This window comes from Erithacus rubecula (genome assembly GCF_903797595.1).
Source record: "Erithacus rubecula genome assembly, chromosome: 26".
NCBI classification, from domain to species: domain Eukaryota; kingdom Metazoa; phylum Chordata; class Aves; order Passeriformes; family Muscicapidae; genus Erithacus; species Erithacus rubecula.
The window spans coordinates 2,961,533-2,989,414 of record NC_136678.1 but is presented as its reverse complement, the minus strand read 5'-3'; the positions used below and the strand labels follow the sequence as shown (position 1 = coordinate 2,989,414).

The 27,882-nt window shown below is 50.2% G+C and overlaps 1 protein-coding gene across 6 annotated transcripts; it reads right to left on the bottom strand.

The window, feature by feature from the left end:
* Positions 1 to 764: 764 nt before the first annotated feature.
* On the bottom strand, positions 765 to 27,756 carry FKBP5 (FKBP prolyl isomerase 5). 6 transcript variants are annotated; one of them, XM_079327234.1, is made up of 12 exons: positions 27,637 to 27,756; positions 16,284 to 16,357; positions 13,617 to 13,734; positions 12,642 to 12,786; positions 12,310 to 12,452; positions 11,310 to 11,424; positions 8,124 to 8,280; positions 7,618 to 7,708; positions 6,786 to 6,869; positions 5,601 to 5,786; positions 4,203 to 4,442; positions 765 to 1,824 (listed from the first exon to the last, which is right to left on the bottom strand). In XM_079327234.1, exons 2-12 carry the CDS (start codon positions 16,292 to 16,294, stop codon positions 1,717 to 1,719), a joined length of 1,398 nt encoding a protein of 465 aa, XP_079183360.1. In that variant the 5' UTR covers positions 16,295 to 16,357; positions 27,637 to 27,756; the 3' UTR covers positions 765 to 1,716. The 6 variants fall into 6 exon arrangements, with proteins under 6 accessions (XP_079183360.1, XP_079183357.1, XP_079183358.1 ...); XM_079327231.1 differs by lacking the exon at positions 27,637 to 27,756 and adding an exon at positions 23,661 to 23,732; XM_079327232.1 differs by lacking the exon at positions 27,637 to 27,756 and adding an exon at positions 22,561 to 22,639.
* Between the last annotated feature and the right edge of the window lie 126 nt (positions 27,757 to 27,882).

The following is a 27,882-nucleotide window of genomic DNA, read 5'->3' as shown; positions in this document are numbered from 1 at the left end:
TTAAAAATGGGGAGCAAGCCCAGAAACTGCAAAGCAAGTTGGTGTTTTTTGTTGGGTTTTTTTTCCTGTAGAGATTATTTCCTACGGAAAATGTGGCTTGGGCTGCCCCCAAAGGACTTTTTTGCCCTGCAAGAAAAAATAAAAAGCCCATGTTTTGCAGAGGCCCTGGGTCTCCCAGCAGCCTCCAAAGAGGTGCATCCCATGGTGGTAGAAAACCCAAAACCTGGATGAGCAGCTGGAGCAGCCACAAGGTTTCTGTTCCACTACTGCAGGCTGGAGAAATGATGCTTCAGTACCACCTGATGGGACTAGAGAAGAGGAATTTTGGCTTAGTCTCCCAATATTGTGGAGAGGGGGTACAAAAGAGGGATGGGCAGTCCTAATACCCCAAGCTGGCTCAGCTTTCTGTTCTCTCAGTCAAGGGGCACAAATGACTCCTCCACCCACCCAGCTGACCCTCAGGAAAACCCCTCCCAAATGAATACACTGGGGGGTGGGGGAAAAAAGCATAAGGATAAACCTCCCAAGCTGGAAAAACAGCTGAGACCTCCAAAGAACATCCCCCAGCCAGGCATTTCCAAATTGTGGATTGCTGGCCCTTCACTGGCTCTCCAGGGAACATGGCACTGACAAAAAGGGGCAGCACCAGTTCTTGGAAACACCAATAATTCCTCAACTTCTGGGACATCTCCCCCCTGGGAGTTCACACCCATCCTCCCCACAGCCCCCCCATTTGCTGAGCAAGATCCAGAGAAAGAGCACAGTTTGGTTTTTTACCTATTTCTTTCAGTTGTTTATTTTCAAGCTCCAAAAGGGGTATTATTATAGAGACAGGAAAAATAACAACTGGAAAGCTGTTCTCATGGGGTAGTGACAGTGTCCCTGTAGGATGGACAGGGCTGGTGGCTGAGGAGGCAGCAGCAGCTCCAGTGCAGGGACACAATGCACCCAGCACCCCCTCACCATGGGAAAGCTGCTCAGTGACAAACCCATGGCACCAGCTCAGCTTTCTGAGCCACATGGCAACCTGCTCTTGTATTTTCCCCACATACAGATCCCAATAAAAGCAACAAAACTCCCATTTCAAGCTGGGAGCCAAGGGGTAGGGTGCAGGCTGTGGGTTGAGCACCTGCAAAGCTGGACAGGCTTTTGCTCTCTAAAGAAACAGAAGGTAAAACCTGTGTATGCCCCCCCTCCCCAAATAATGCTTTAGAGGCTGGGGATGTCCCTGCACCTGGGGCTGCAGCAGAGCAGAGTGGAATCTCATCCTGGCTCTGCCCTGTGACCCCTCTGACCACAGGAAGGAGTCAGCAGGACACAAAGCCAATCCCTGTCCTCAGGGCTGTGCTGGGACAAGAGGCAGCACTGCAGTGCACAGGGAGCACATCCCACATCCCAGCTCCTCTGAGTGGACACAGAGCCCAGGGAGCTGCAACAAGCTGTCTACTCAAACCTCCCAGGAGCCAAGAGTTTTTAATTTAGAACATTTTTTTTTTCCTTTTTCCTGCTGTTTAAATGGTATTTGTTCCACGTGTGGTGGTCCCATGGTCCCTGCTCCTCCTGCTCTGCCCCCAGGGCACCCAGGGTGCTTTTCTTTGTGAGGTGCTTTTTGCTTCCACGATCACACAAACTGTAACAAGCTTTACAAGAAAACACTGGCAAGTCCCAAGGTTTGGCAGCAACCTTTTTCAGTGTGGGCTGTCCCCTCCTCCTCCATCATACGTGTCCTTCAGCCTCTTCACCTTCAGCACCACGAGTTTTGGGTCCTTTTTCACAAGCTGCTTTCTCTGCTGTTTTTCCCACACCAGTTTTGCTGGCTGCTTCCTGCCAAACAGCAAATACATCACAATGAGCTGGAAATGGGAGAGGGGAGGGACAGGCAAGTGTCAGGGATGCTGGGAATAGGCACAGGCAATCCAGCCTGGAAGGGGAGAAGCAAAATTGCACCTCACAACTCCCCCATGGCTGCTGGATCCCAAAAATCTTTGGGTTTTTTGAATTTTCTGTGCTTTCTGGCACTGACCACCTGAAGAACACTGCTTTTGACCTGAGGCCTTGGAGAAGGCTTCCAAACTTGAGTTAAAATCACAAGTGTGTAGTTAAATAGAAGTGTGTGCTTTCACATGGTGAAAAGTTTTAAATTTGAAGTTTTTATAATATATAGTAATAGGTATGGGACAAAATTGAGGGATTTAGGTAGTATCTCTTTCAGTGTTCGTCTTCCTTCTTCATAGTTTCAAGTAATAGTTTCTAGTTAGACAGTTAGTACCACACTAAGAGTCAGGAAAATTTAGTTATTGGGTTAAAAGTATAAATAATACAGGTGTTATTTCTCTATTAAACTGTTCAGCTTTAAGAAACCTTGTAACTAACTAAATCTCTCTCCATTTTGCTCTCTTCTAGCTGGTGGGTAGAAGTGGTGCTGAACTTTCTGTACTTTTGATAAAATTTAATAAACAACCGAGCCCAAACACAAAAAAATCCATTTCCTTTGTTTATTTTTTAATCCTAGCTCTAAGTAAAAACAAAAATTACTCCAGACAAACCACTAATTAAGTATGGATGATGGATGGAGGGATGGAGGGATGGATGATGGATGGATGGATGGATGGATGGATGGATGGATGGATGGATGGATGGATGGATGGGTGGATGATGGATGGATGATGGATGGATGGATGGATGGATGGATGGATGGATGGATGGATGGATGATGGATGGATGGATGGATGGATGATGGATGGATGGATGGATGGATGGATGGATGGATGGATGGATGATGGATGGATGGATGGATGGATGGATGGATGGATGGATGGATGATGGATGGATGGATGGATGGATGGATGGATGGATGGATGGATGGATGGGTGGATGATGGATGGATGATGGATGGATGATGGATGGATGGATGGATGGATGGATGGATGGATGGATGGATGGATGATGGATGGATGGATGATGGATGATGGATGGATGATGGATGGATGGATGGATAATGGATGGATGATGGATGATGGATGGATGATGGATGATGGATGGATGATGGATGGATGGATGGATGGATGATGGATGGATGATGGATGGATGGATGGATGGATGGATGGATGGATGGATGATGGATGGATGGATGGATGGATGGATGGATGGATGGATGATGGATGGATGATGGATGGATGATGGATGGATGGATGATGGATGGAGGGATGATGGATGGATGATGGATGGAGGATGGATGGATGATGGATGGATGATGGATGAAGGATGGATGGATGATGGATGATGGATGATGGATGAAGGATGGATGATAGATGATGGATGATGGATGGATGGATGATGGATGGATGGATGATGGATGGATGATGGATGATGATGATGGATGGACAGATGGATGGATGGATGGATGGATGATGGATAGGCAGGGAAGAGAGGGATGAGGAGTTAAGGAGAAGTGGATGGAGATCCAGGACTGAGCCATGGCTGCAGCCCACCAAGAGGGTGCAGGAGAGGAGCACTCAGCACAGGGAAGCTCTGACTGTGACTGTGCCCATCACAGGTGGCCACACAAGCCAAGCTCAGAGCCAGCATGGCCCCACTCCTTGCCTGAGCCTGTTGCCCCAGCAGCTCCCCAGGGGCTGCACCAGTCACTTAATCCACAGCCTCAACCTCCAGACACTGCTTCAGAAGAGATTATCCTAAAAATGACCCACACAGATGGCTTGCAGAGCTGTGTCCTCTCTCATTACAGTACACAGGGTTTTGTTCAGTGGAATTTTGGATGGGAGCCTGTTCTGAGACACTGATCTCTGAGCCCCAGCAGAGGAGCAGGTATTGCCTTACCAGCCTCAGGAAATCCACACTATCATGTCTCAAAATACCCTGCCAGAGATGGAATGATACTTCATTTTACTAGTGACCAGGACTTCATCAACAGTCACTAGCTGGGAGCAGCAAAACCAAATACCAATGCCAAGCCTGTTATCAGCCCATCAGCTCACACTGCAAATGCTTTTATTGATGATGGAGCACCTGATGGCAGCCTCTGCATGAGAAACACCAAGAATTAAACCACTTCTTCACACTGCAGCAGGCTCCATCCTCCATCCTGATCTATAATTTGGTTTACCCCATCTCTTCTCATCACAAACCTGCCAAGCATCCCTCAGCACAGCCCTGGATGCTCAGGAATGAGCAGCACTCACCTTTGCATCCCTCTCTGCAAACTTTGTGAACATGTTGGCATAGATCCTCCTGTCCCTCTCGTTGTGCTCCTTTGTTTTCTTCTGGCACACAGAGATCTGGGATTTCGCTGCTTTGTTCTGTGGATTCACTTCCAGCACTTTTTGAAAGTCACATTTGGCCAGCTCGAACTCATTCATCAATAACCTGGCTTCACCCCTCCTGTACAAGCCTTTCTCATTGTCCTGGTCCAGCCCCAGAGCCTGGAAACACACAGAGGTCTCTGTTAACATCTCAGAGCCCTCCCAAGAGACCTCCTACAGCTGAAGCCTCAATAAATCTGTCAAAATTAGGACAAGGTGGCTCCAAATCTCCAGAGCACTTGCATCTTGCTCAACAAAAATTGCCTCACCTCCATCAGCAGTTGGGAGATATTAGTATAGTTTTATTATCTCTCCTTGCTTAAAATACCCCTGAGTGTGGCAGTCAGTGAGAGACAAACCACAGGCAAGAGATCAGCTGTAAAGATTAAATACAAGCTCTTTTGTCTCCCTGTTTTGTCAATTATATTATTTTCCTTTAGTAAAAGCCATATGTACACCTCAGGTGTGACTTACCTTTTAGATTAGCACAAATATATTTCCCATATACAGGCTTAAATCTAAGTGTTTTATAAAAGAATTCAGAGTTTCCTGACAAAGACAAGATCAAAGATCTTTTAGGGATTGGCAAAGCCCCATCCCACCCCTTGGTGGACTTGGAGATCTGCAGCAGCTCCACTGAGCTTGCCTGTGTCACACCCAGAGCATCTCTGAGCACTCAGCATCCACAGGCACCTCCAGGTGCAGAAGGGATGCCACCATCCCACTGCTCTTTGAAAATTCCTTCTTATATGACAAGGAATTAAAAAAAACTCCACCAAACTCTTGTTCTCCCAATGAGAACATGCAGAAGAGGATGATCCATCCCCCAGGCTTCTGCTGATGCCTTAGGATTTTAACTCTTATGTTTTTCATCTATTTGTAATCCTGCAATTCTTTAGTCTATAGCTCTAAATTTCATATACAGTGTGAGCTGCTGCTTTCCCATTTTGACAAAACAATTCCTCTCCAGGCCTGAGAACCAAGGACACCCCATTGCCTCAGGCCCTGAGAGATGGAAACAAAAGTGAATTGAGGGCAGGAAACTGGGAGTAAATTACTTCATTACCTGAAGCAGTAATGGAAAGATTAACCCCCAATGGACCAAACTTATAAAAGTGTGAAAACTCATGACTCATCATCCATTTTTGGGTGTAACCCCTGGGTTTAAATGAAGGCCCTTCAATAAATACAACTTTTTCTTCCCTTAATTTCGGCTTGTTTTTAGGTAGCCCATAAAGAAAATCACTTTCTGGGCAGCCAGCAGCAGTGCAGCTCTACCTTGTCACAGCACTCCACAGCCTTGGTGTACTCCCTCAGCCTCAGGTAGCACATGGCCAGGTTGAGGAAGGCAGCCAGCAGGAAGGACTCTGAGGCTTTAGACTCCTTTTCAGACAAGCCATACTCCATTTCCAGCCAGGACACAATCTTCCCATACTGAATCACTGCCTGCAGGTACTTGCCTTCCTGGGAAGAGCAAAGAGAGGCTCAGTCTGGCACTGGAATGTCCTGTGAGCAGGTGACAAGTGTAATGGGGGTGTTCAATAAAAACAGGAGTCAATGAGTCAGGGGTCTCTCTGAATTCTTCAGACAGAAATCAGAATGCAGAGATTAAGTCTTAGAGTGAGTTCTCATGTTTTTAGTGAGTAAAAGGTCTGGATGCCACAGTAGTAGAGAGTGTTCTAGTGAAGGTTGCAAATATACTGATATATTCAGTAGAGGCTCCAAGCCCACAGTTGTAGACAGGACATAATAGAGTTATAGTAAGAATATTGCTGACATTTCTTAGATAGAACAAGATGGATTCTATGTGTAGTGTTATACATAACCTGGTGTGCTAAGAAATGAGAATTCTAATAGGTTAAAGAGAGGTGATCTGAGTTTGCCTCTTAGCTTGTTGGAAAAATCCTATATAAGAGTTTGCATTGGGAGAGTTGTTGCTTTTAGCCATTGGCTTTTGCCAGGGTTTCCAGCCATTTGCTTATTGCTGCTGCTTTTGTCATTGCTTTTGCTATTGCCTGTTGAGAATGATGTTCTTTGTAATAAGATGTGCTTTTTAATAAATAACCTTTTTAACTATTAGCTGCTTTGCTTAATTAAGATTGCCTGACAAGTAGGAGCCTAAGAGCTCTGTTGAGCACCAGGGGTCAGAAAGAACCCCCACACAGGAAAAGAGGAGGATCCCAACTCCTGCAGACCAGCAGGTTTGGGAAAGTTGGGTCAGAACACTGGGAATGCAAAGCCCCTCAGCCTGACCCTGGTGTGGGAAGGGTTTGATCTGACACAGAGCCAAGGCAATGGGAAAGGATGGGATATCTCAGGGAGCATCAAGGAGTGAGACAAAGGCAGGGGGAGAGCAGGACTCACCTTCCCCAGCCCTATCTGGGGCCACATGGCTTCTCTGACACTGGGGGCTCACAAATTCAGTCCCAGCTCCCCTCCTCTGGCACCCCCAAGTTCACAAACCTTGAAGTACATCGTGCCCTTCTCCTTGACCACAGCTGCCTGCTCCAGCTTCTCCTTGGTGTCCATCTCCCACGACTCCTTGGCCTGCAAAGGAACACTTGGAGCACTCCCAGTGCAGCAGAGCAGCTTCCCCTGCCCCAGCAGAACCAGGCCACCCTCTGGGACAGGGTGGTGACACTCAGGGCTGCACCAGAGTGTGGAGACAGGTCCTGCCCCTGCTCTGTGATGGCACAGCCAGGGATGTGCAAATCTCATGGATTTCTCCAGCATCCCATCCCCAACCTTCTCAGGGGCACAGCCAAGCTCCACAGGGCTGGCTGGATGCACCAGCTTTTATTTGTGCTGTCCAGGAGTAAAAAAAAAAAAAAGAAGAAAGAGAAAAAAAAAAAAAAGAGGAAAAGGGGAAGAAAATAAAAGGAAAATAAGAAAACAATGAGAGAAAAAGCAGAAAATAGAGAAAAATGAAAAAATGAGAAAAAATGGAAAAAGAGGAGGGAAAAAGATAAAAAGGCAGAAAAAAGGAGAAAAAAAAGAGAAAAAAGGAAAAAAACAAAAGAGAAAAAAAGTCGAGGGGGGAAAAAAAGGAAAAAGAAAAAATAATATCAAAATAAAAAGAAAGTACAAAAGGACAAGGTTAGGAACAAATAAGACACCCAGCCTTGGACCTCAGCCACAAGAATAAAACAAACCAACAGAGAAGAACAAACGAAGAACACGAAGCTCCTCAGTGCCGTGTCCAGCAGGGGCTGGGCTGCAGCCACAGCAGGGACAGAGGCTGGAGATGCACTGACACTCCTGGCACAGGGAGGGGCTGCAGCCCCCCTGCCCTCACCTTCTCAAAGCTCTTCAGGGTCACCTCGTACACCAGCTCCTCGTTGCCCTGGATTCCATATTTTGGCTTCCCAGCCTCCCCAAAGCCGTACCTGCAGGACAGGAGGAGGCACTCAGAGAAGAGAGAAAAAAACCTCATTTTCAGCAGGGCTTGCCCAGAAATGCAGATCCAGGTTGCCACCCACAGCTTTGTAACATTTTGGGACAGGGTGATGTTACTCTCCTCCCTACGCATTTATTGGGAATCATCCCTTCTGCCTGCACCAAAGCCATCATTTTATACAGGGTCCCTTCAACCTTGGTCATTTCCAGGGAGACATTTCCATCTTGGATTTGGATAAACCCCTTTCACCTGTTTGTTTTTTTTTTGTAAAGCATCTCAATATTCCTGTTTACTGATCACTTCCTGCTGGTGTTCTCTGAGACTTTGCTATTTTCAGGATCACCACTTCCCACAAGGGCTGGAAGCTGAGACCCAGCCAGCACCCCTGTGGAGCTGCTGCTCACCTTGGGCTGAGGTAGAGGATGCAGTGCTCTCCTCTCTGCATCTTCTCCAGGGCCTTGTCAATGCCAATGGGGATGTCGTGGTCCTCCCCCTCGCCCACGACGAATTTCACATCCTTGCAGTCAAACCTGTGGCCACCACAGAATCCCTCCAGGTGAACTGCAGGGGGGGAAAAGAAGGGCAGGATGGCACCCAAAGTCACCCAAACCTTGGGGAAAGGTGGGCTCCAAAGTGTCTTAGAATAGCATTTTATAAAGCATCTCTCCCAAAACTCAGCAGAGCATGGAAGAGGGAAGACTCAGGGTTGGGGGGCAGCCTGGAGGAGAAGAGGGATGGGGAGAGCTTGGGAACATTGCTGAAAAGCAAGGCAGGCATAACCCAGGAGCAAACAACAGATAAACATCGTGACTAATATGTTCCCCTCGTACTCAAGTGCACGAGTCAAGTCTTACTGGAACTGGATATTGCTCCTGGCACGGCGCCATGCAGAGTTTATCACGGTGATTACAAATCTTCTATACTGTGCTATACTGCCCTGACTCCTGCTTTGAAAACAAGGCCATGTTCTCTCCTGACTCTGAGAACTCAAAGTACAAGATAAACTTTTTTATTTTTAATCTTCAACCAGGAGCTGTGCTGTTCCAGACGCTGGCAGAAGCGCGGCCAGAGCGGACACTGGGTACCTGGCACATTCACCACCTGGCACTCCTGGCTGCCTTTCCACAGCAAGATTATTCTTTATTTATTCAAACCTGAAGACGTTCCAGGCTTTGGGGACACTTTTACAGCCTTTGCATTCTGCTTGCAGGGTAAAAGGCATCCACAAATGCAGGCAGGCATCAAGGAAAAGCAATTTCACAAGGAACTCCTACATATTGTTTAAAAAAAAAAAAAAATCCAACAAAAACAAACAACAACAACAAAAAAAAGCTTTGTAAGAGGAAAAATTTTTCACAACCTGAAGGTTTTGCAGCCTGCAAGGACATGAGCTTTGAGGGGAACAGAATGCAACCTGAGATGCTGCAGGGCACTGAGCATCCTGCTGTGGTGGCAGGTGAGGGGCAAGCTGGGTACCAGAAACAGCCACAAGGGTCTGGGCTCTGCACAGGAGAGCTGCAGCCTGGGTTGAAGGAAATCTTGGACCTACACAAGTCCTTAGGATGAGGGACATGAGCTGGCAACCCCCATTCCAAGGGCAGGGCCAGCTGCCATAAGAGAACCCAAGGATGGGTTCCTCACTGCAGGGGCAGGACACCAGACTCAGCCTTGTCACCCCACTCTTTCCACCAAAGCCATGCTAGGACTCAAGCAGAGGATGTTCAGGTGCTCCCCAGCTCCCTGGGACACATCCTGCATCCATCACTGTGCACAGTGACCACAGCTCAGGCTGCTGTGAGCTCACCCAGCTTGGGATGAGGAGAAAAAGCAAATCCAGCTTCTCCAGGGACAACCTCTGCTTTTGCACTACCCAAAACCAAGCTGACTGGTTTTTTTAGGTGCAGAAAATGTGGAAAATACTGCCTAAAATACAGGTAACCCAGCCACCCCACAGCACTGTGCATCTCCCTGCACATTCCTAACGCGCACAGATCCATAATCCCTGACCCCAAAAGCAGCACCACAACTCCCCCAGCTCCCACACCCCCTGTGGGATGCAGCAGTGATGGGAAGATCCACTTTAAAACAGGATGCACAAGGGGATGTTGTGATCCTTGCTTCCAAGGATAGCTCTGCTCTGTTTTAATTGCACAGAAAACACAGGGGGGAAAAATCTCTGCTCGGGTTTCCAGGAGTGGGTCAGCTGGTTCAGCTGCTCTTGGATTACAGAGAAAAAAAGTCACTGAAGGAACATCACTCCGGTTGCAGCTCTGACTTATTGTTCTCTCAGTGCCTGCAGCGATTTTGTTTTTGAAGAGCTGAGAACAGAGTGTACTGAGTGCGGCTGGCACACGAACTTGATGTGCTGACAGCAATTTGTACTCAGATTAAAAACGGGGAAGGAGGAGGGGTGGGGGGGGGGAAAGGATGTAACAAAAGCTGGAATGCCAGATTTCAACTGCAGCACAGGTTTTAGGGAGCAGAACTGGGACTTAGGGTCTGTAAAACTTGAAGTCTGCAAAAACACGGAGGTGCTTGCTCCTGGAAATGTGGTTTCTTCCAGCCTAATTCCAGCACCTCCCAAAACACCCAGCTGAGGTAAACCATCACAGCCCTGCCCCAGGGTGGACTGCTGTGTCCCCTCAGCACAGTCACCACACTCAGACAGTAGAATCTGAGTCAAAATCTCATTTTCCCCTAAAGGAGAACCTTGTTAGAAGAACCAGCCACTTAAAGCCACGAGCTTTCTAAGCTCCCACAGCTCAGATTCAATTGCTCAGTTGCTAAAGGGACTTCAAGATCTTTGGGTACAGAAGCTCTGGAATTAAAAAAAGAAAGTAAATGTCTCCCATATAGAGTGAGCTCTGTGTGTGTGTCTGAGTGGTTCTTGGGAAGGAAAAACCCCAAACCCCAATCTGCCTCCCCCTGTCCAGCCCCATGAAATGCCTGCTCCAGAAATGGGAGCAGAAGAGGGAGAGCCCAATGGGATGTGAGCTCCTCATCCTCCCCTGTCAGCTGAGACCACCCCAGCCTCAGCAAAACCCTTGTAATCATTTCCTTCCCCCTGCCACCAACAGCTCTGTGGCCATAAGGGAAGGAAAAAGCCCCATTCTGTAAGAGATGTGATGAGACCCCCCAAAAATACCATCAACATTGCAATGAGGAAGCCAAAGAAACTGTTGAGTGTCCAAAATACTCAGCAAGTGTCAAGGAAGGAAGGGTTGGCAACTGATGTTTGGAGGTAAGGCAGAGGCACATCCCAGAGCACTCTGGACACTGCAGAAGGGTCAGGGGAGACAACAGAGCCCTGAAACCCCACGGGGGTTTGCTTCTTCCATCCTTCCCCCAGCCACTGCCTGAGCAGCTCTGGGGTTTTCCTGAGTTTTTCTGCTGGTTTTCCACCCAGCCCTGCAGGGCAGCAGCTGTGGCAGAGCCAGCACAGGGCTGGCCAAGGAGAGCTCAGAGGAGCATCCCCAGCTGCTCTCCATCCCATCTGGCCTCTGGGTGGATGTAACTGCATCCTGTGCACTGCCAGCAGCTCCTCCCCAGGATCAGCTCAGGACAGGCTCCCACAGGGGAGCAGCACTCACTCTCCACGGTGGCACCTTCGTTGGGGTTGGAGTAACCTTCTCCCTTCCTCTTGATCCTCCGGATTATTCCTCCATCCTCAAACAAGTCCTCGCCTTTGAAGTCAAGCAGCTCGACCTAGAAAATCAAAAGGAAAAAGTGGGCAGAGAGTAGGGAGGGGGAAAGGAGAAGAGAAAAACAACAGAGAGCCACAAAGCAGCAGTTCATCCCCTGGCTGGAGAACCAAGCCAGCTAATTCTCTGTTCAGCTGACGAGCAGAAGTTGCCCATAAAACCCAGATCCAAACCACAGCATAATACACCAGATTTATTAGAAACTGGGACACATCCAGTACCTGAAGCATAACACAAAGTAACAGCAAAAATAAGTTTATTGAACCTGTAAGGGTACAGCACAGCTGCTGCTGGAAGATGCTGTGAAAGTCCCTCAGCATGGGCAGGAGCTTCCCCTTGCTCCTCTGATGGGATCAGCTCTGACTCTGCTTAGTCCACACTCAGCTTGGAAGGCCTGAGCCTTAATTTAGGACAGACTCCCTCCTCCTTCCATGTGCCAACCAGCCCTGCCCAGGGAGCCCTCTGTGCCAAAAACTCAACTTTCCTTCCACCCCTCAGCACTAATGGTTTTTTAGCACCTGGAGGCATTTCCCAGCTGCTTTCTCCTTCCCCTGTGCATGTTGGAACCAGGTATCTGCCCACTCCCCACCCCAGCACCAGCACTCTCCTAAGCTGGAGTTTCAGTCCCAGCCTTCCAGCTCAGACACACATTTCTGAGAAAGCCCTGGCAGCAGTTCCTGGAGCAGAGGGACACGTTTCAGGAATCCAAGCTGGGTTGGGTTTTTGGTTTTGTTTTTTTTTTGTTGTTGTGGATTTTTTTGTTGTTTGGTATTTGGTTATTATCATTATTATTATTATTAATTTTTGAATTTTTATTTCTGAGCTGGCTGGCAAGGCAGGAAGGGAGCAAGCTTGCTCATGCACACATCAGCTCACCAGCATTACTTGCCTCGAAAAAGAGGGTGGCATTGGAGGGGATTTTGGGGGCACTGCCAGCAGAGCCATAGGCATACTCAGGTCTGCAGAGCAAGTAGCAGATCTCTCCTTTCTTCATGGTGGCCACCCCAATGTCCCATGCCTTGATTACCTGACCTAGGAGAAAGGCAGATGTCAGGCAGGAGGGAGCAACCGGCAGCCCAGGAAAAAACCCAGCAAGGATGGCACCCAAAAAACCCCCAAAATCACAAGTCACTTAAGGCAGGGATGACTTGTCCAGCTGTCCTGTAACAGTTGATCCCAGCCCAGGGTGATCCCAGCTCCAGCACCCCTGCAGCAGCTCACCCTTGCCCAGGCTGAAGATGAAGGGCTCGTTCCGATCACGGCTCGAGTCAAACTTCTTCCCGTTGGCCAGTTTGCCTTTGTAGTGCACATAAACCTTGTCTCCAATCATGGGACACTCATCCTCACTCCCAGGTCTCTTAATGATCTGAGAGAGAGAGAAACCACCCATGAGCCATGGGACAGCAAAGGATGCACATGGAGGGGGAGAGAGATACACACACACATGCATTTACATTAAAAAAAAAATATATATATACATGCAGATACAACCCAGTGCTGCCCAAAATAACAGGAAGACTCAAGGTGGAGCTATTCAATTTGCCCCTAAATTTGCCCTTCATCAGGTCCTAAAAACAAATCTCAAGCTGGAGCCACAGCAGTGGAGCTGGGAGCAGAGACCAACCCACAGTGGGTGGATAAACACCAGGTTTTTATCCAAACCTGCAGTGGATGCAGCTCCCCTTGCTCTCTGTCCGTACACATTTTACTCACAGGGGTGTGTCAGCTCACTCACTCCTTGTCAACACTTTTTTCTGAACGCTGCAGCTGGGAACAAGCAGTTCTCAAGCTGGGGATGGAGCAGGGGAGGATTCTATTCTTGGAGGAAAGGTCCTATTCAAGTGAAGTGTGAGTGCTGAGGAGCAGAACTATCCAGAAACGGCCCTGAATATGAAAAAGGGGCTGTGGAGCAGACAGGGTGACCTCAGTAATGTGCTCTTTCTAATGTTTGTGAGTCACACACAGAAATGCTTTGTGGGTTTACAGCTAATAATGTGATTAGGAACACAATAGCAGTGAAATTCATGGAGCACCATCCTCAACCACCACTCCATCCTCCTTCACTCCAAGAAATGCTCATCCTCTTTGCTTTGGAAATGAAAGAACTCCATCCTACAGCCCTGGAACTGTGACCCTGAGGGCTGGGGAGGTGACATGCCTCCCCAAAGTGCATGGATCTTGGCAGACCCCCCTCACCTTCAGCACCCCTCTGTCCTTGGAGGGTGTGATGTCCTCCCCTCGCTCAGCCAGAGCTGCTGCCTGCACCTCCCCTTCACTCTTGGTGGCCTCATCAGTGGTCATGGTCTCCTTGGACCTGGGGGGACACAGCACAAACCTTGTCAGCCTGGCAGGACCACGGGAGGTGGTGGGAGAGGAAAGGGTTTCTCACCCTGCATGGAAAGGCAATGCACAAGCAAGCATTTCCCCCCCCAAAATTAAAGCAAACACAACACCAAAAGAATCCCAGCTATTTGGGTGGATGAAGAGAAAACTCACAGCAAGAATCTAAGGAACTGGGGGATTTTTTGGGCAAAACTGCTGGAGCACTGTGCTCCCAAATGTCACCACATAAGCAGCCAAGGTGCCAGAAAAGCCAAGTTTTCCATTGAACACAGACTTTTTCCAATGGTTCCTGGTGAAAAAAAGAATTGCCTACAGTTTCAAAAACATATTTCCTGATGATTTCCTTCAGACCATGGGGCTATTTTGGTAGCTGCACTGCTGGGTGACACATCATCAAGGAAACATGTGACGGAGAATTAGAAAGCAATGGGTTTTTTAAGACATAAACCAGATCTATTAAAGCCACTCTAATTGCCAAACTTTCCCACAGCCTTCAGTGTGGAAGCTGATGTTAACCAGCAGGAGAAATCATTCATTTGGGGGGATTCAAAAAGAGCAAAGAAAGGATGTTTTCAGCTCCAAGGACAGATAAGTCCTGCTGCAAGAAGAATTGCTTTCCTCACACCAGGGTGGGAAGGGAAGGACTTGAGCCTGGCCCCCCCAGCACAGGAAGCCACTGAGACACAAAGAGCCCTGAAATGGAAGAAGCAAAGAGAAAAATAAGGGAACTACTTGTTGCAAGGCTCAATTATCACAGTCTTTGGGGTGATATTTAATGGGATTCTGTGTCTGCTCCCTTTCCTCTGCGCTGCTGGGGTTTCAGAGGGGAACATCTTGAAAGCAAAGCATTTCAAAAGCAAAGCAACACGTGGTGAGACCCATTATCTCCCAGGTATTTATTGGAAAATGTGCCATGGGTTACTTTGGAAGAAATATTTGATGATGTGGGTGGTGATGTGCTGGTTACCCCAAAGGGTGATGGATGCCCCATTTCTGGGAACATTTGGGTGAGTTTGAAACCCATTCCATGATTCAGTGATTTGGCTGCTGGGATGATCCTCACTCCATGATCCAGTGATTTGGGTGCTGGGATGATCCTCACTCCATGATTCAGTGATTTGGGTGCTGGGATGATCCTCATTCCATGATTCAGTGATTTGGGTGCTGGGATGGTCCTCACTCCATGATCCAGTGATTTGGGTGCTGGGATGATCCTCACTCCATGATCCAGTGATTGGGGTGCTGGGATGATCCTCATTCCATGATTCAGTGATTTGGGTGCTGGGATGGTCCTCACTCCATGATCCAGTGATTTGGGTGCTGGGATGATCCTCAAGCCACCACATCCTTCCTCTTGATGAGGAGTGAGGAGATGCTGGTGCCCATCCCAGCATCAGCTCAGGGCTTCCCACCACAGATCCTGTGCAGCACCAGGGACACATCATCCCATAAAAACCAGGAGAAGCCCAAAAATCAGGGAAACTTGCCCAAGAATTGCCAGAACCTCCCCAGATCCACCAAGCAGAGACAGACAGGGAGGTGCTGGCTCCAGCTTTCCTCTTGCTAAATCCCACCAAGAGACATCTAAAAATACACCCTACGCATCCTTCTCATTATTTTTCTACGTAAGCAATTAGAGGAGTCATCCAGGGAAGCTGGCCAAGGCAGGAGGGAGGGGAGAGCTCTGCGTCAGCAGCAGTGGGAGGGATGCAGCACCCAGCTAGGAAGATGTGGCCCACGTTATGAAAGAGCTCAGGGCTTCTCTGGCCAGCAAAAACAGCTCCAACTGGGTTAGAGAAAAGAGTGCACTGCTCCCACTTATCTCCCATTTGGAGCGACAGGAGGAGGCTGGCCAAGGGCCAAAATTGCAATTAAATTGAAACAAATAGTTGTAGGGGGAAAAAAAAATAATATCTGCTACTCCCTGAGGTTTAAATAGTGAGCAGGCAAGGATGTCACTGAGCACAGCAAGCCTGAACCTTTTTGTTTGTATGCTCTGCATACAGGGAAGGCATTAATTAATTACTCTGTGCAATGCCCCTGGGTGTTTCTGACACCCCAAGCAGATCCTGCTGCTACTACCCACAGGATTAATGTTGTAAATCTGTAAATCAAGCCAGGACAAACCATCCTCCCTCCTCTGAACATCCACACTCCTCTGTTTCCCTGGGATATAAACACGGATGGGTCGGAGAAGCACAAAAATAATAAACCAAATCCTTTTAATTCCACAATTCCCTCTCCACACAGGTGTTGCTGTCTCCCAGCACTGAGAAAAAGGTGAAAATGCAGAGGGGAGAATGGGATGCAGATGTCTGACCCTGGGCTGAGGACAGACAGGTATCACACATGCTAAGGTTTCACCAACCACACCATCCCCAGCCACGTTTCCCAGAAATCAGCATACCCGGAATTTGCCAGCTCCAAATGGAAACTTCACGCTGCAGATCCCTCCCAGAGGCTCCCAGGAGGGGAAAGGACAGGAACAGCAAGGCTGGGAAGGGTTTTGAGGGGTCTCACCTTGCCACCATGCAATCTCTGGAGGTTGGAAAGTGCAAGGAGACTCCAGGCCCAGAGACACAGCAGGGAAATACCTGGTAAGAAGAAGGGGACAAAAAGAAAAAAAAATATTAAAAAAGCACATGTGCTTTATTCTAAAATAGGATTTTAGTAGAAGGGAGAACAGAGCATTTTTGAGCCACAGATCATGCTCCACCATGGTCAGAGAGGGGTGATGAAGACTATGTCCAAAACCTGTTTTGACTTGCTGTTTCCACAAAACAGCATCTTACCATCAGCTTTAAAAAAAAAAATAAATCAAAGCTATATCCTGACCAATTGTTTCGCTGGGATGAAGATTAACAGGATAAAAAAAAAAAATCAGAGTTGGCTGCTCTGGGGTTTGTTTTTTAAGACCCATTTAGCACAAAGCACTTTCACTTCCACAGCACCACAACAGCCCTAAAAGCTCTGGATTGCAACACAGGAGGGAGTTTCTTGAAAATGCAAAGGTCAGGCTTAAAAACAACAAATCTGAAAGCACAGCAGGGGGATGTGGGGCCCTGGATCCTGGTGATCACAGCCCCAAATCCCAACCCCTTGAGCTGGACAGCAGCACAGGGCTGCACATGCATCCTCCAGCCCCAGCACAGACTGATAATGAAGAATAACCCAATTAATGCAGCAGCTGACTCTCTCCACTGTCCCACGGTGGATTGCTTCCCCTTCCATCACAAGAACTCCTTTTTTACTAATAAAATCCCTTTTTGCTGAGCAAGCTGTGCCTGGGAAGACCAGAGCAGTGATTTCTCCTGGATGAGGGTGTTTTAAGACACCTCAGGGTCAGCCTGCTGAGCAGAGACCAAGGAAGGGGATGGTAATGAGTTAAAATTGGGATTTCTAACAAAATATGACCTTCCTAAGATGGACAAGCAGCTCCATATAATCCTCAGCTGCACCCCAACAAAGACATACCCAGATATTGAGTGCTGTTTCTCACACTCATACATTACAATTAATAATTTTTTTTTTTTATTCTGGCCACTTGACTTTCTCCCCCTCCTTCAAAATAAACAGAGAAGCCATAAAATTGAAACTATTGTTCACCAACTAAATCTCCCATGGATCAATTTACTTCCTAGTGTGCACATTGTGCAACACCCCAGCAGGCTGGGCATGGCAACTTCCACTCAAACAAAAAAATCAAAATGCAAACAGAGCTGCTTGAATTGCCCAGCACCTTGAGAAGCCCCCCTGGCCCCCAGGGACAGAAATACAATCCTGGTGTCCTTTATCCATGGCCAATCCTGCCCCAGGGTGAGCCCTGGTACCAAGCAGTGCCCCCCACACCATGGGGACACTGCAGCCCCAAATGAGGAGCAGCTATCTGCCTGTTACCAGAAAAGCAGCCACAGGGGGAGGTTTTAAAACCATTAAGAGGATAACAAAACGAAAAAACAAAACTTCTGTGTGCAGCTCACTTAAATAGAGTGGTGGATGTTCCCTTCACATTGGTTTCATCATTCTGCTAGCTAATATCCTTAAACTCCTGAAATGGTTGTATTTAAGGTTCAAATCATAACTATTTTTATTTTTTTTTAATATGTGGAATAAGAGGCTTATATAAATAAGAGTTCCTCAGCTGCAGAGAGAAGAACAAGTGAGCAGGATGGGTCAGTAACCCTGCCAGAACAAATATCTCAGGCAGGAGCAGGATGGGTTCAGTGTCCCTGCAGCCCCTGGAGGGAGGTGCACAGCCTGTGCCAGCAACACACAAAGGACTTCCAGAGAGGAGTGCTGTTTTCACCCCAGTTTACAATATAAACCCATTAAAAATCATCTGGCTCCTCTGCTGGTTTTCTAGCAAGTAAATGCTTGCTTGGTGGCTTTCCCAGGTCACTTCAAAATTAAAAAAAAAATTAAAAATCAGAGGGATAGAGCTCCTCTGAACTCTCCTATGAGCAGCCTGTGGTCCATCTCCTCCAGAGTGGGTACCCAGAGACAACACCCTCTATTTTCATGTGAAAGGGAATTAAGAAAAAAAAAGCAGCATTTTCTTTTCTCCTCCCTTATTTTGAAGGACAAACTTTTATCAGGGAAAGCAAAATCCACAGACATTTCTGGGTAGCTGCTGTCCCCAGGGGAGAAGGTGCCAGGGGCAGGATGAGGATTTTATACACAGATGCTCTGCAGCTCCTTTCCTACCTGCCCCCAAACCCACCCCTGCTCCCAGCAAGGATTTCAGCTCCTTCCACCATACAAATCACAGCAGGGCTCTGCCACAAGAATCCTCAAAACAGAGAAGAAGAGAGAGACCCTCAAAACACTGGAAGAAAGAGGAATGCCCAAAGTCTTTCCTTTGCACCCATCCTGCCTCTGAGAGGCTGACACAGCTTTTGATGATGGCTAAAATAAAATAATCAAAGGAATGTGGCAATAATGAGTGTGTAAACAGCTGTTCCACACCAGCCTGAGCTCCTTGTGAGATGCTGGCAGGGAGGCCAAGCATCCTAACAAGCTCAGAGGTCAAAATATAGAGACATGTAACAGTGGGGAAGGCAATTTCCTAAAGCCTTCATAAATTGGGATTATGTAACTGGACAGGAAAAAACACAATAATATAGCCAAGCAGGTTATATAAACCATCTATAAAATGTGAGAAAGTACTTGACATCCCACTACCCACTCCTTGGCACCCTCTCACTGGGTTTTTCTGCTACCAAAAATGAGCAGGCTCCTTTCAGCCCTGTCTTCTCCCCTGGTCAAAACAACCAGGGACAACAGAGCAGCTGAGCTTTTTGGAATGAAATATTCCACCTCTGGCTGTTAAATGTGAAGTTTCCCTTCCCATACAGCACAGCAAGTGAAGTCCAAGCCCTCCACAGGAGACTCAGAGCAGCCTCCTGGCAGCAGCTACATCAATGCTGAGGAAATTGAATTTCAAGTGACAGCTTGGGGGGGGACTAAAATAAATAGAAAATGGGAATAAACAAGAAACTCCTTGTTTGCCAATTCTGTCTTAATTTAGCTTTTTCTCCAGAATAAATGCGGCAATCTAACTTGGATTTATTTAATTTTTTAAATTGTTGTTTGTTTGTTTCTAAAAGCATCTCACTGCTCTCAAGAGATTTGGGGTTTTCTCCAAGCAACTTGCACCCCTGGCAGTGGGAATGATGTGTTTGATGATTTATTCACACACATGAGGGTTCAGCATCCCAGAGGTGAATCCTGATGGGGGGAATCCCTGGCTCAGCATCTCTGGCACCCAGAAATAACTCAGCACCCAAAACCATCTGCACCAGGGGCCTATAAATGCCAAATTATTTTAGGCAAAAGGCAATTCCCAGTGAAACACCAGCCTGCTCTGGTGCCAAATGAGGATTTCTTGGAGAAGCATCACAACTGCAGGAGGGGACAGGGGTGGCACTGCCATCACTGGGGATGCTGTGAGGAGCACAGCTTTGGGGACAGCACTAGAAATGAGGATATTTTTCCATCTAAGAGCAATGTTGCTATTTACAAAGAAGGGACACTGCAGGTAGAAGATGATTTAAATGCAGTCCCTCACCATCCAAGCTCTTCACTTCTGACAGTTACTTTACTATTATTTTTCCTGATTTTCCAACGCGCTCGCTTGCAAAATCAGAAATCCTTACTAATCACAATTACTAGTTATGGAAAAAGCCAGTCAGCTCCATGACAAACAAGTTACATGAACAACTTGTACGTTAGAGCACTCGTGGCCACTTCTTTACACCCACAAGCACGGAGCATTAAAATTAAAAAAAAAAAAAATCCTTGCTAAGTAATATCTGCTATGTGCACAAGATCAGTAGGAGCTTCACAGCTCCCTCAAGGGGTTGCACTAACTTTATATAAATTCGTGTAATTGAGAATGAATATAAAATAAAATTTATATAAAATAATATAAAATGAGAAATAACCAGGACAAACTATTTTTCAAACCATTTACAAAATATTTTTCCCCTGAGCCAGTCTGGGAGTTGCAGCCAGCCTGAAAAAGTCTTGGTGCCAAGCATCTCAAACCTTCCAGCAAACTTTCTCCTTCTGCAAGCAGGTAATTAATTAAAACACACATAACTACACAGCAGTGACGTTCCTGAGGGATGCACTTTGATTTCTGCTCAGGAATTGTCCTTATTTTTTGGCTCATCCTAGCAGGAAGGTGCTCTAACAGTGCTGGGAAAGAATCTCACCATGGCTGAAGTGTGTGCTGGGCAAACACAGCCTTGGGAGGATGAGGCTCTTTACATTTATTTTTTAAACAAACAAAAAAACAAACAAAAAGAGAAGATAATTGCATGAGCAATTATCCTTGCAGATATCTGTGTTCTGAGCAGGATGGGCACCACCAGCAGCCTCTGTCATGCCAACCTTCCCCTCTGGACCCCTCCACCCCCAGAGCCATGTGCTATCATACCCCCCTGTGCACTTCAGCAGGGGAGAAAACTTCTGCACCAACTCCCCAGAAATCTGCTGGGGGGGATTTTTTTTTCAATGCCACCACATATTTTCCTCAGCCCAAACCCCACCTCCATCACTCAAACCCTCAGAAAATCCTATGCCTGCACCCACCAGTGAGCACCTGGGTCCATCACAGCCCTGCCCTGTCCTCCTGCATCCCTCGGGGTGCTGCCAGCACCCACCACCATGGGATGAGCCCCAGCACCCCTTCAAGGACCAGCAACCCCCCCAGGACCCTCCACCCCACCCCTGTGCTGCAAAACTCCTGCACTGTTTGAATTCCTGCTCAGCCCCGCACTCCTGGTTAACCCCCTGGAGGTCACAGACATTGTTCTCTCTCTGTCAGGGATGTTTCTGTCCCCTCCCCAGAAATGTTGTCCCATTTCCAGAGCACCAGGCTGGAAATACAACCCAAGTATCTGACTCAAATCAAACCCACAGCACCTTTGGAAGGACAGCCTATAAAAGCCAGCTCTGGCTCTGCCAGACATATTTAATGATTTTCTACTCCCCAACCCTTCAACAGGGCAGGGGAGAAGGCAGGAGGGACACAGCTTTCTTATGTTTGAAAGGCAGGAGCAATTTGTGATTTCAACGTTTTTTAACTTTTAATTTCAGTTCCCAGGTTGGCTTTGATACCCCAGTAATGTCCCCATATCCACCTTGGGTTTAACAGCTCATTACGGTGAGACACTATTTAAACACTGCCTTTAAAACCATAAAGCATCAGCTCCTGGTTTGTTTGTTTGTTTGTTCACTATATTATATTTTTAAGGGTACTTTTATTATCTGTACCGGTGGGGGCAGAAACACGGTGCAGGGTTGGAGCCTCAGCTGGAAGCTGCAGCTGGGGACACACCGATGACAGACACATCTCTCACGAGTTCCTACAGCCCATTGTGTAAAACAGAGTTTCCTGGAAGAGCAGCCTCACTCGAACGTGCATTTTAAAAACAGAAGCTCTGGAAGAGTTTTTACGCCCGCAAGGGAGGGGAAAATTGCAGAAACTTAAAAAAATAAAAAATAAAAAAACACATTTACCTTGTGCAACCACTTCTACCTGCTGCCAAAGGCTGTGTATAGTGATGCACACACCCTGCGGGGTCCCGGGTGTCAAAAGAGACGCTTGGGCAGTGCCCGGAGCCTCGATGGGGAGGTGAAGCGGGGAAAAAAGGAATCCCCTCGGGCGAGCAGCATCCCGGGGTGTGCTGGAGCATCCCGGGGTGTGTTGGATTATCCCGGGGTGTCCTGGATCATCCCGGGGTGTCCTGGATCATTCCGGGGTGTGCCGGAGCATCCCGGGGTGTCCCGGAACATCCCGGACTGTGCCAGAACATCCCGGCGTGCCCGGAGCATCCCGGGGTGTCCCGGAACATCCCGGACGGTACCAGAACATCCCGGCGTGTCCCGGAGCATCCCGCGGTGTTCCGGAGCATCCCGGGGTATCCCGGAACATCCCGGACTGTGCCAAAACATCCCGGCGTGTCCCGGAGCATCCCGGGCTGTGCTGGAACATCCCAGTGTCCCCAGTGTCCCCAGCACGGCCCGATGCAGGAGCTCCTCCCGGATCGCTGTGGGGACTCCACGGGCAGCAATCCCGTTCCTATCCTCACCCCACAGCACCCCTGGATGCCGCCATCCCCTTCCCCATCCCCACAGCGATGTCGCCACAGGTGCCCGGGCGGGGTCTCTCAGCCCCGGGCGCGCTGTCCCCACCACTGCACCGCCCTCACCGACAGCACCGCTCCAGCCGCACGCCGGGCCCGCAGGAGCCCACAGCCCCTCGCAGGGCGCCCCGAGCCCGCGCTCCCACCTGTCGCTGTCGCTGTCGCTGTCGCCGCCGCCGCCCGGCTCCGAGTGGCCCCGCGCGCCCGCCCGCCCGCCCCGCCCCGCCCCGCGCCGGCCCCGCCCCGCTCGCGTCTGATTGGATGTTGTACCTGCCCGTCTAAAAGCTCCGCCTCTCTATTGGCTGCGAAGGCGGGGATATGCAAATGAGAGCGCTGTGCCCGCGCGCTCGCCCGGGTGGCAGCGGCGGGAGCGGGGACAGGGACAGAGACAGGGACAGGGACAGGGACAGGGACAGGGGACAGGGACAGGGACAGAGACAGAGACAGGGGACAGGGACAGGGGACAGGGGACAGGGGACAGGGGACAGGGACAGGGACAGGGACAGGGACAGGGACAGGGGACAGGGACAGGGGACAGGGACAGGGACAGATACAGGGGACAGAGGACAGGGACAGGGACAGGGACAGGGACAGGGACAGGGGACAGGGACAGGGACAGAGACAGAGACAGGGGACAGGGACAGGGGACAGGGACAGGGGACAGGGACAGGGGACAGGGGACAGGGGACAGCCCGGCCCCGGGAGCTGCCCCGCCGTGTTTGACCCCGTGCCAGCCCCCGGGGGCTCAGCTCCATGCAGCGCTGCGAGAACACCGCGGCCGCATTCAGCCCCCGGGATGTCCCCAAGCCCTCGGCTCCATGCGACCCCCGCAAGGACAGCCCAGCCCCGCAGCTGCCCCGCAGGTTCCTGCCTCGATCGCCCCCCCCTCCCCAGGGGTAGCCCAATCCCTCCCAGCTCTTCCCGGTGTTAGAGGAAACACCGCCCTGAACAGTGAAAAATTGCCTCCTGCTTGGGGACAGAGAGATGTGGGTTTGGAGGACACAGCGGCTGCTGGAACACGCAGAAATGTTTCAGTTTGCGGTGAAGGAAATAAGATTTTTGTCAAGAGCTGCTTCAAAATACCCTCACCACCCTCCCGAGATTAGAAATCAGTGCTTTTGTGATTAAACACCTCATCACTTCTCATTGCTGCAGCGCCTGAGCCAAGAGGGGCAAAAAAGAATTTTGGAGGCAGATTTAAATTAGGATATCTCAGAGGGTTTTTAGAAAGTGGTCATTTTTTTACCGGGTTTGTGCTGTAATGAGTGCCTGCAGCTCCCAACCTGCACCTCCATTCCCACATGTTGATCCAGTAAAACCCTCAGGGCCAGGCTGAAGGCAGCACTGCGTTGGTGGGTGCTTTCTCACAGGTCTGCTCCTTATGCTGAGTTCGATTTCCCCAGCTGTAATTTAGACACTGATGTCACCCATCAGAAATACAGAGTGAAAATTAAAGCCCACTTTTAAAAAGAAGGAAAAAAAATAATTATTTTCATGCCATTGAATTTTTCCATTTTTAAAGTAACCCAGGTGAATCTTGCATCTTTGGTTTCAAACATTTCCCTCCCGGCTTTAAATTTCCAAGTGCTTTAAATATTCATTTACAAAACAAAATTAAAATATTGTGGGTTTGCAGTACCAATGAATCCCACAACATAATTTCTGAGGTAACACCAAAGCCCTGAAAAATCCCACAGGATCAATTGCAGCAATGAGTGGGCTCAGCCTGGTTTGTCCTTGTAATACAAAAATACTAAATTTGTTTGTTTGCATAGAAAAAAAAAATTCATGGGAGGAAAGTATCCGAATTGCTTTTTTAGAAGATAAAAGACATCTTCTAAATCACTGCTATGCCAATGCCAGATCCCTCAGCTCACTCTGCTGTCTTGGGTGGGAAGGTGTCCTAAACCTTCCACTCGCCCGGTGCTGGGGTCTGCCCTGTTCACCCCCATCCCTGTAACACAACCTGGAGGAAATCTGTTCCATAAATAATCCTGTTCTGCTTTGTGACGCCTGCCAGGGGTACTGCTTGTTCCCCTCGCCCTCCAGCTGGCCACACATGTCCTGTCCCAGCCCTGAGCCCAGCTCTGAAAGGACAAGGAGTCTTGGGGAAAGTCTGGGAGCAGGGAGCAAAGCCAAGCAACCTGCCCTGTAGGCTGCTCTCACCTCGTGTGAGGTGAAAGCAGCGTTCCTGAAAAGGAGAAAAAAAAAATTAAAATAAAGCAGGGGATATTTTTATTCATCCTTGTCTTCTGCTAAAAATAACCAGCGTTAATCTGCCTCGAGAGCGTGGGGAGGAGAGGAGTCCCTCGCAGTGAAGAGCCACATCAGTGAATCTCTTGCGAGTGGAGGAAGTGGTTTCTCTCTTTTCTCCTGATTTCCTTTCGTGTGTGACAGCACAAACCGATGGTCCCGGTGCAAGATCCTCCCCTTCCAGAGGGGATCAAACCCATCTTCCCCGCAGAACCCAGACCCCATCGCCCATTTTGGGGATCACAGCAGCTTTTCCCGCATCCTGAGGATGCCGCGGTCTCACCCACCCTCACCCGTGGCCCCGCGGGTGCAGCGTGGCAGAGCCGGGTGCCGTGGCCGTGGGAAGCTCTGTGTTTACGGGAGGTGCAGCCAGGGGTTGCACAACAGGCGGCACAGCGCGGGAGAACACCGTGTCCCTGCCCCTGGCTGTAGGTGCAGCTGAGCTGCCAGCAGGCATGGACGGACTGCAGGGACACGGGGACATGGGGGATGGGGCAGGAGGGTTAAACCCCCCTTACCTGGCATAGGCACACTAGGCCCTCGGGGATGCAGAGCAGCTCTGAAGCCGCTTTCTGTATGGAAATCCCCCTCAAATCTTCCTATGGAAGGCCCGTGGGAGGGATGCTGGGTGTAGTCGTGATCGCCAGACCCAGCCTGGGACACCCCTCTGACCCCCCCCGAGGCTGTGACAGCCTCCCCTCTCTGGACTCACCGCTCCCACCGTGACTTCTTAACAGTGGAGGGGCCAAAACATCCCCTGCACATGTGGGGACCCCCAGAGCAGTCCTTGCTCTGTCACAGCCCTGCCCTATCCTGCAGTGTGGTCTTCCCAAGTGCATTTCCAACCCGTAAATTACCAGATTGTGGCCCAAACCGTGGACCCTGTTGCAAAAAAAAAACCCCAAGCCAGCCTGTTCACCGGGCCTGAATCCATCCCTGAGTTCCCATCTTCCCCATGCTGCTTCCTTCCAGACACCGGGGACAGCTTTTACCAGATGAAAAGACACAAATATTTCCTCATTATCATTTCCCTTCTGAGAAAATGGGGAAAATCTCTCCTTCCTCAGCCGGCAGTGAACAGCAGAGAAGCAGACAGAGCCCAGGGCTCCCCCAGCCCTGCCGGAGATCCAGCCCCACACGAGTCAGGGCAGGATGCAGCAGCGGGGCCGGAGCAGGGAGGATAAATAAAGTCCGGCTTTGCCGTCCTGGCGTGTGGCCACTTCTAACACAAAGTACATTCCGGTCTGGACGTAACGAACTGTACCAGCCTCCGCCGGGGAGGGCGGATGGCTGCGGGTGGCTGCGGGTGGCCGGGGGTGGCCCGGGGTGGATGGGGGTGACCGGGGGTGGCCGGGGTGCTGGGGGAGACCGGGGGTGACCGGAGGTGACAGGGGGTGGCAGGGGGTGGGTGCGAGTGGCTGGAAATGACCGGAGGTGGCTACGGATGGCCGCGGGTGGCCGGGGGTGCGGGGGGTGATCGGGAGTGGCTGGGGGTGTCTGGGGGTGACCGGGGGTGACCCGGGGTGGTCGGGGGTGGCCTGGGGTGACTGAGAGTGGTCGAGGGTGGCCGCGGGTGGCTGCGGGTGGCCGGGGCTCCCCGCCCGCCCCGCTCAGGGGGTGTCAGGGTGGGGGTGCGAGCTGACACCTCTACCCTGGGTCGGGGGATCAATCCCCCCGAGGACGCTCAGCTGTGCGGAGGCTGTGCCTTGCCGTGGAGATGCTCCTGCCAGACGGATCGGAGACCCAAAAACTCCTGGAGATGCACCCCCCCGCAATGCTGGCGGGGCCGCAGAGCCGCGGGCTGGGGGCACAGCCGGCGGGGATGGGCACAGAGCGGGGCTCAGGCTGCGGCTCTCGGGGTTTCGGACCCGGTCTCAGCTTTTCCCGGAGGAGCCGCCGGGGCCGGAGCCGGGGCCGTGCCCCCGCCGGGAGCTGCACCGGGCGGGCGCCGTGCCAGGCGCCCGGCGTGGGGACGCGATGTACCGGGAACAGCCTGAGTCAGCGCCGGGCCGGCGGGGGGGCACCGGGCCAGGGCCACCCGGGGCCCGGCGAGCGGCTGGGCCGGCTCGGGGCTCCTGGCTGGTGGGGTCCGGTGTGGCCCCCAGCACCACCTCCAGGAAAAACCCCCGGAAACCCCCCAGTATCCCCCCAGTACCCCCCAGCACCGCTCCAAGCATCCTCCCTGTGTTTTCCCTGACATCCCACCCGTATCTCCCCTGGCATCCCCCCAGCATTCCCCCAGTGTTCCCCTGGCGCCCCCCCTGTGTTTCCCCCAACATCCCCCCAGCATCTCCCCAGTATTCCCCCCATCACCCCCCAGGACCCTTCTATCATCCCTCTCAATATCCCCCCCAAGATCTCCCCTCACCCCCACCATGTCTCCCCCGACATCCCTGCCAATATCCCCCCCAAAACCCTTTCAGCACCCCCCAGGGTGAATCCCCATCCATGTTCTGGAGGTATCCCCAGAATCCTCCCCTCCCACCCTTGTTCTGTTCCCCCAGCCCAGCTTGCCAGCATTTCAGAGAATTTGATGCTAAAAATACCCACTGAGGGGGAACCCAGCAGCAGGGAGCACTTCCCCCCAAACTGGCTGCTGAAAAGCACCCAACCTGGAGCTCTGCCCAGGCTGGTGCAACCCAACATCCCCTCCTTGCTCTCCCCACCTCCCTGTACTGCATGACTTCCAGCAGTGCAAATTATTCAGGATGAGGAATTTTTCCACTTGCTCCCTGGTGGACAACATCAGGGGTGGCCTGTGGAGGTGTGTGGGGTGCCTGGATGTCCTCCCTATGCCACTTCTGCACCCCCATGTCCCACTTGCAGCCTCCACTGCTGCCCTGAGCTGGGCAGTCCTCAGCCCTGGGGGGACAAGACACCCCACTTCCAGCCCCAAAGCCAGCCCTGAGGATGGAGGAAAGACTGAGATCTCCACACCAGATTTCAGAGCCCCTGGGGCTGATATTTACCTAGGACAGGTCCCTGTCCTTCAGTCAAATCCTTCCCTTCTTCCAGCTTCAGGGGAAAAAAATCAGAGTGGGAAAACAGGAGTGTGTCTGACATTGTTCCCTCTGTCACAGGCAAAGGCAAAGTCAAAGCAGCCGTGAAAAATCATCAACAATTGGTTTTGGCAAGGAGAGGCAAACCAGAGCTTTCCATGAATTTTTTTTTTCTTTTTGCTAGAAAGGTTGCTTTCCTTCCAGAGAGAGCTTGAA

Bases quoted from the DNA above. Each gene is read 5' to 3' on its own strand.
- FKBP5 (XM_079327231.1), bottom strand. From the start codon at position 23,717: ATGTGGGAATGGAGGTGCAGGTTGGGAGCTGCAGGCACTCATTACAGC. The intron at 4,443-5,600 runs GTAGAGCTGCAC...GTGTGTTTCCAG, and splicing joins CTGTGGAGTGCTGTGACAAG to GCTCTGGGGCTGGACCAGGA. The intron at 1,825-4,202 runs GTGAGTGCTGCT...GCTGTTTGGCAG, and splicing joins TTGCAGAGAGGGATGCAAAG to GAAGCAGCCAGCAAAACTGG.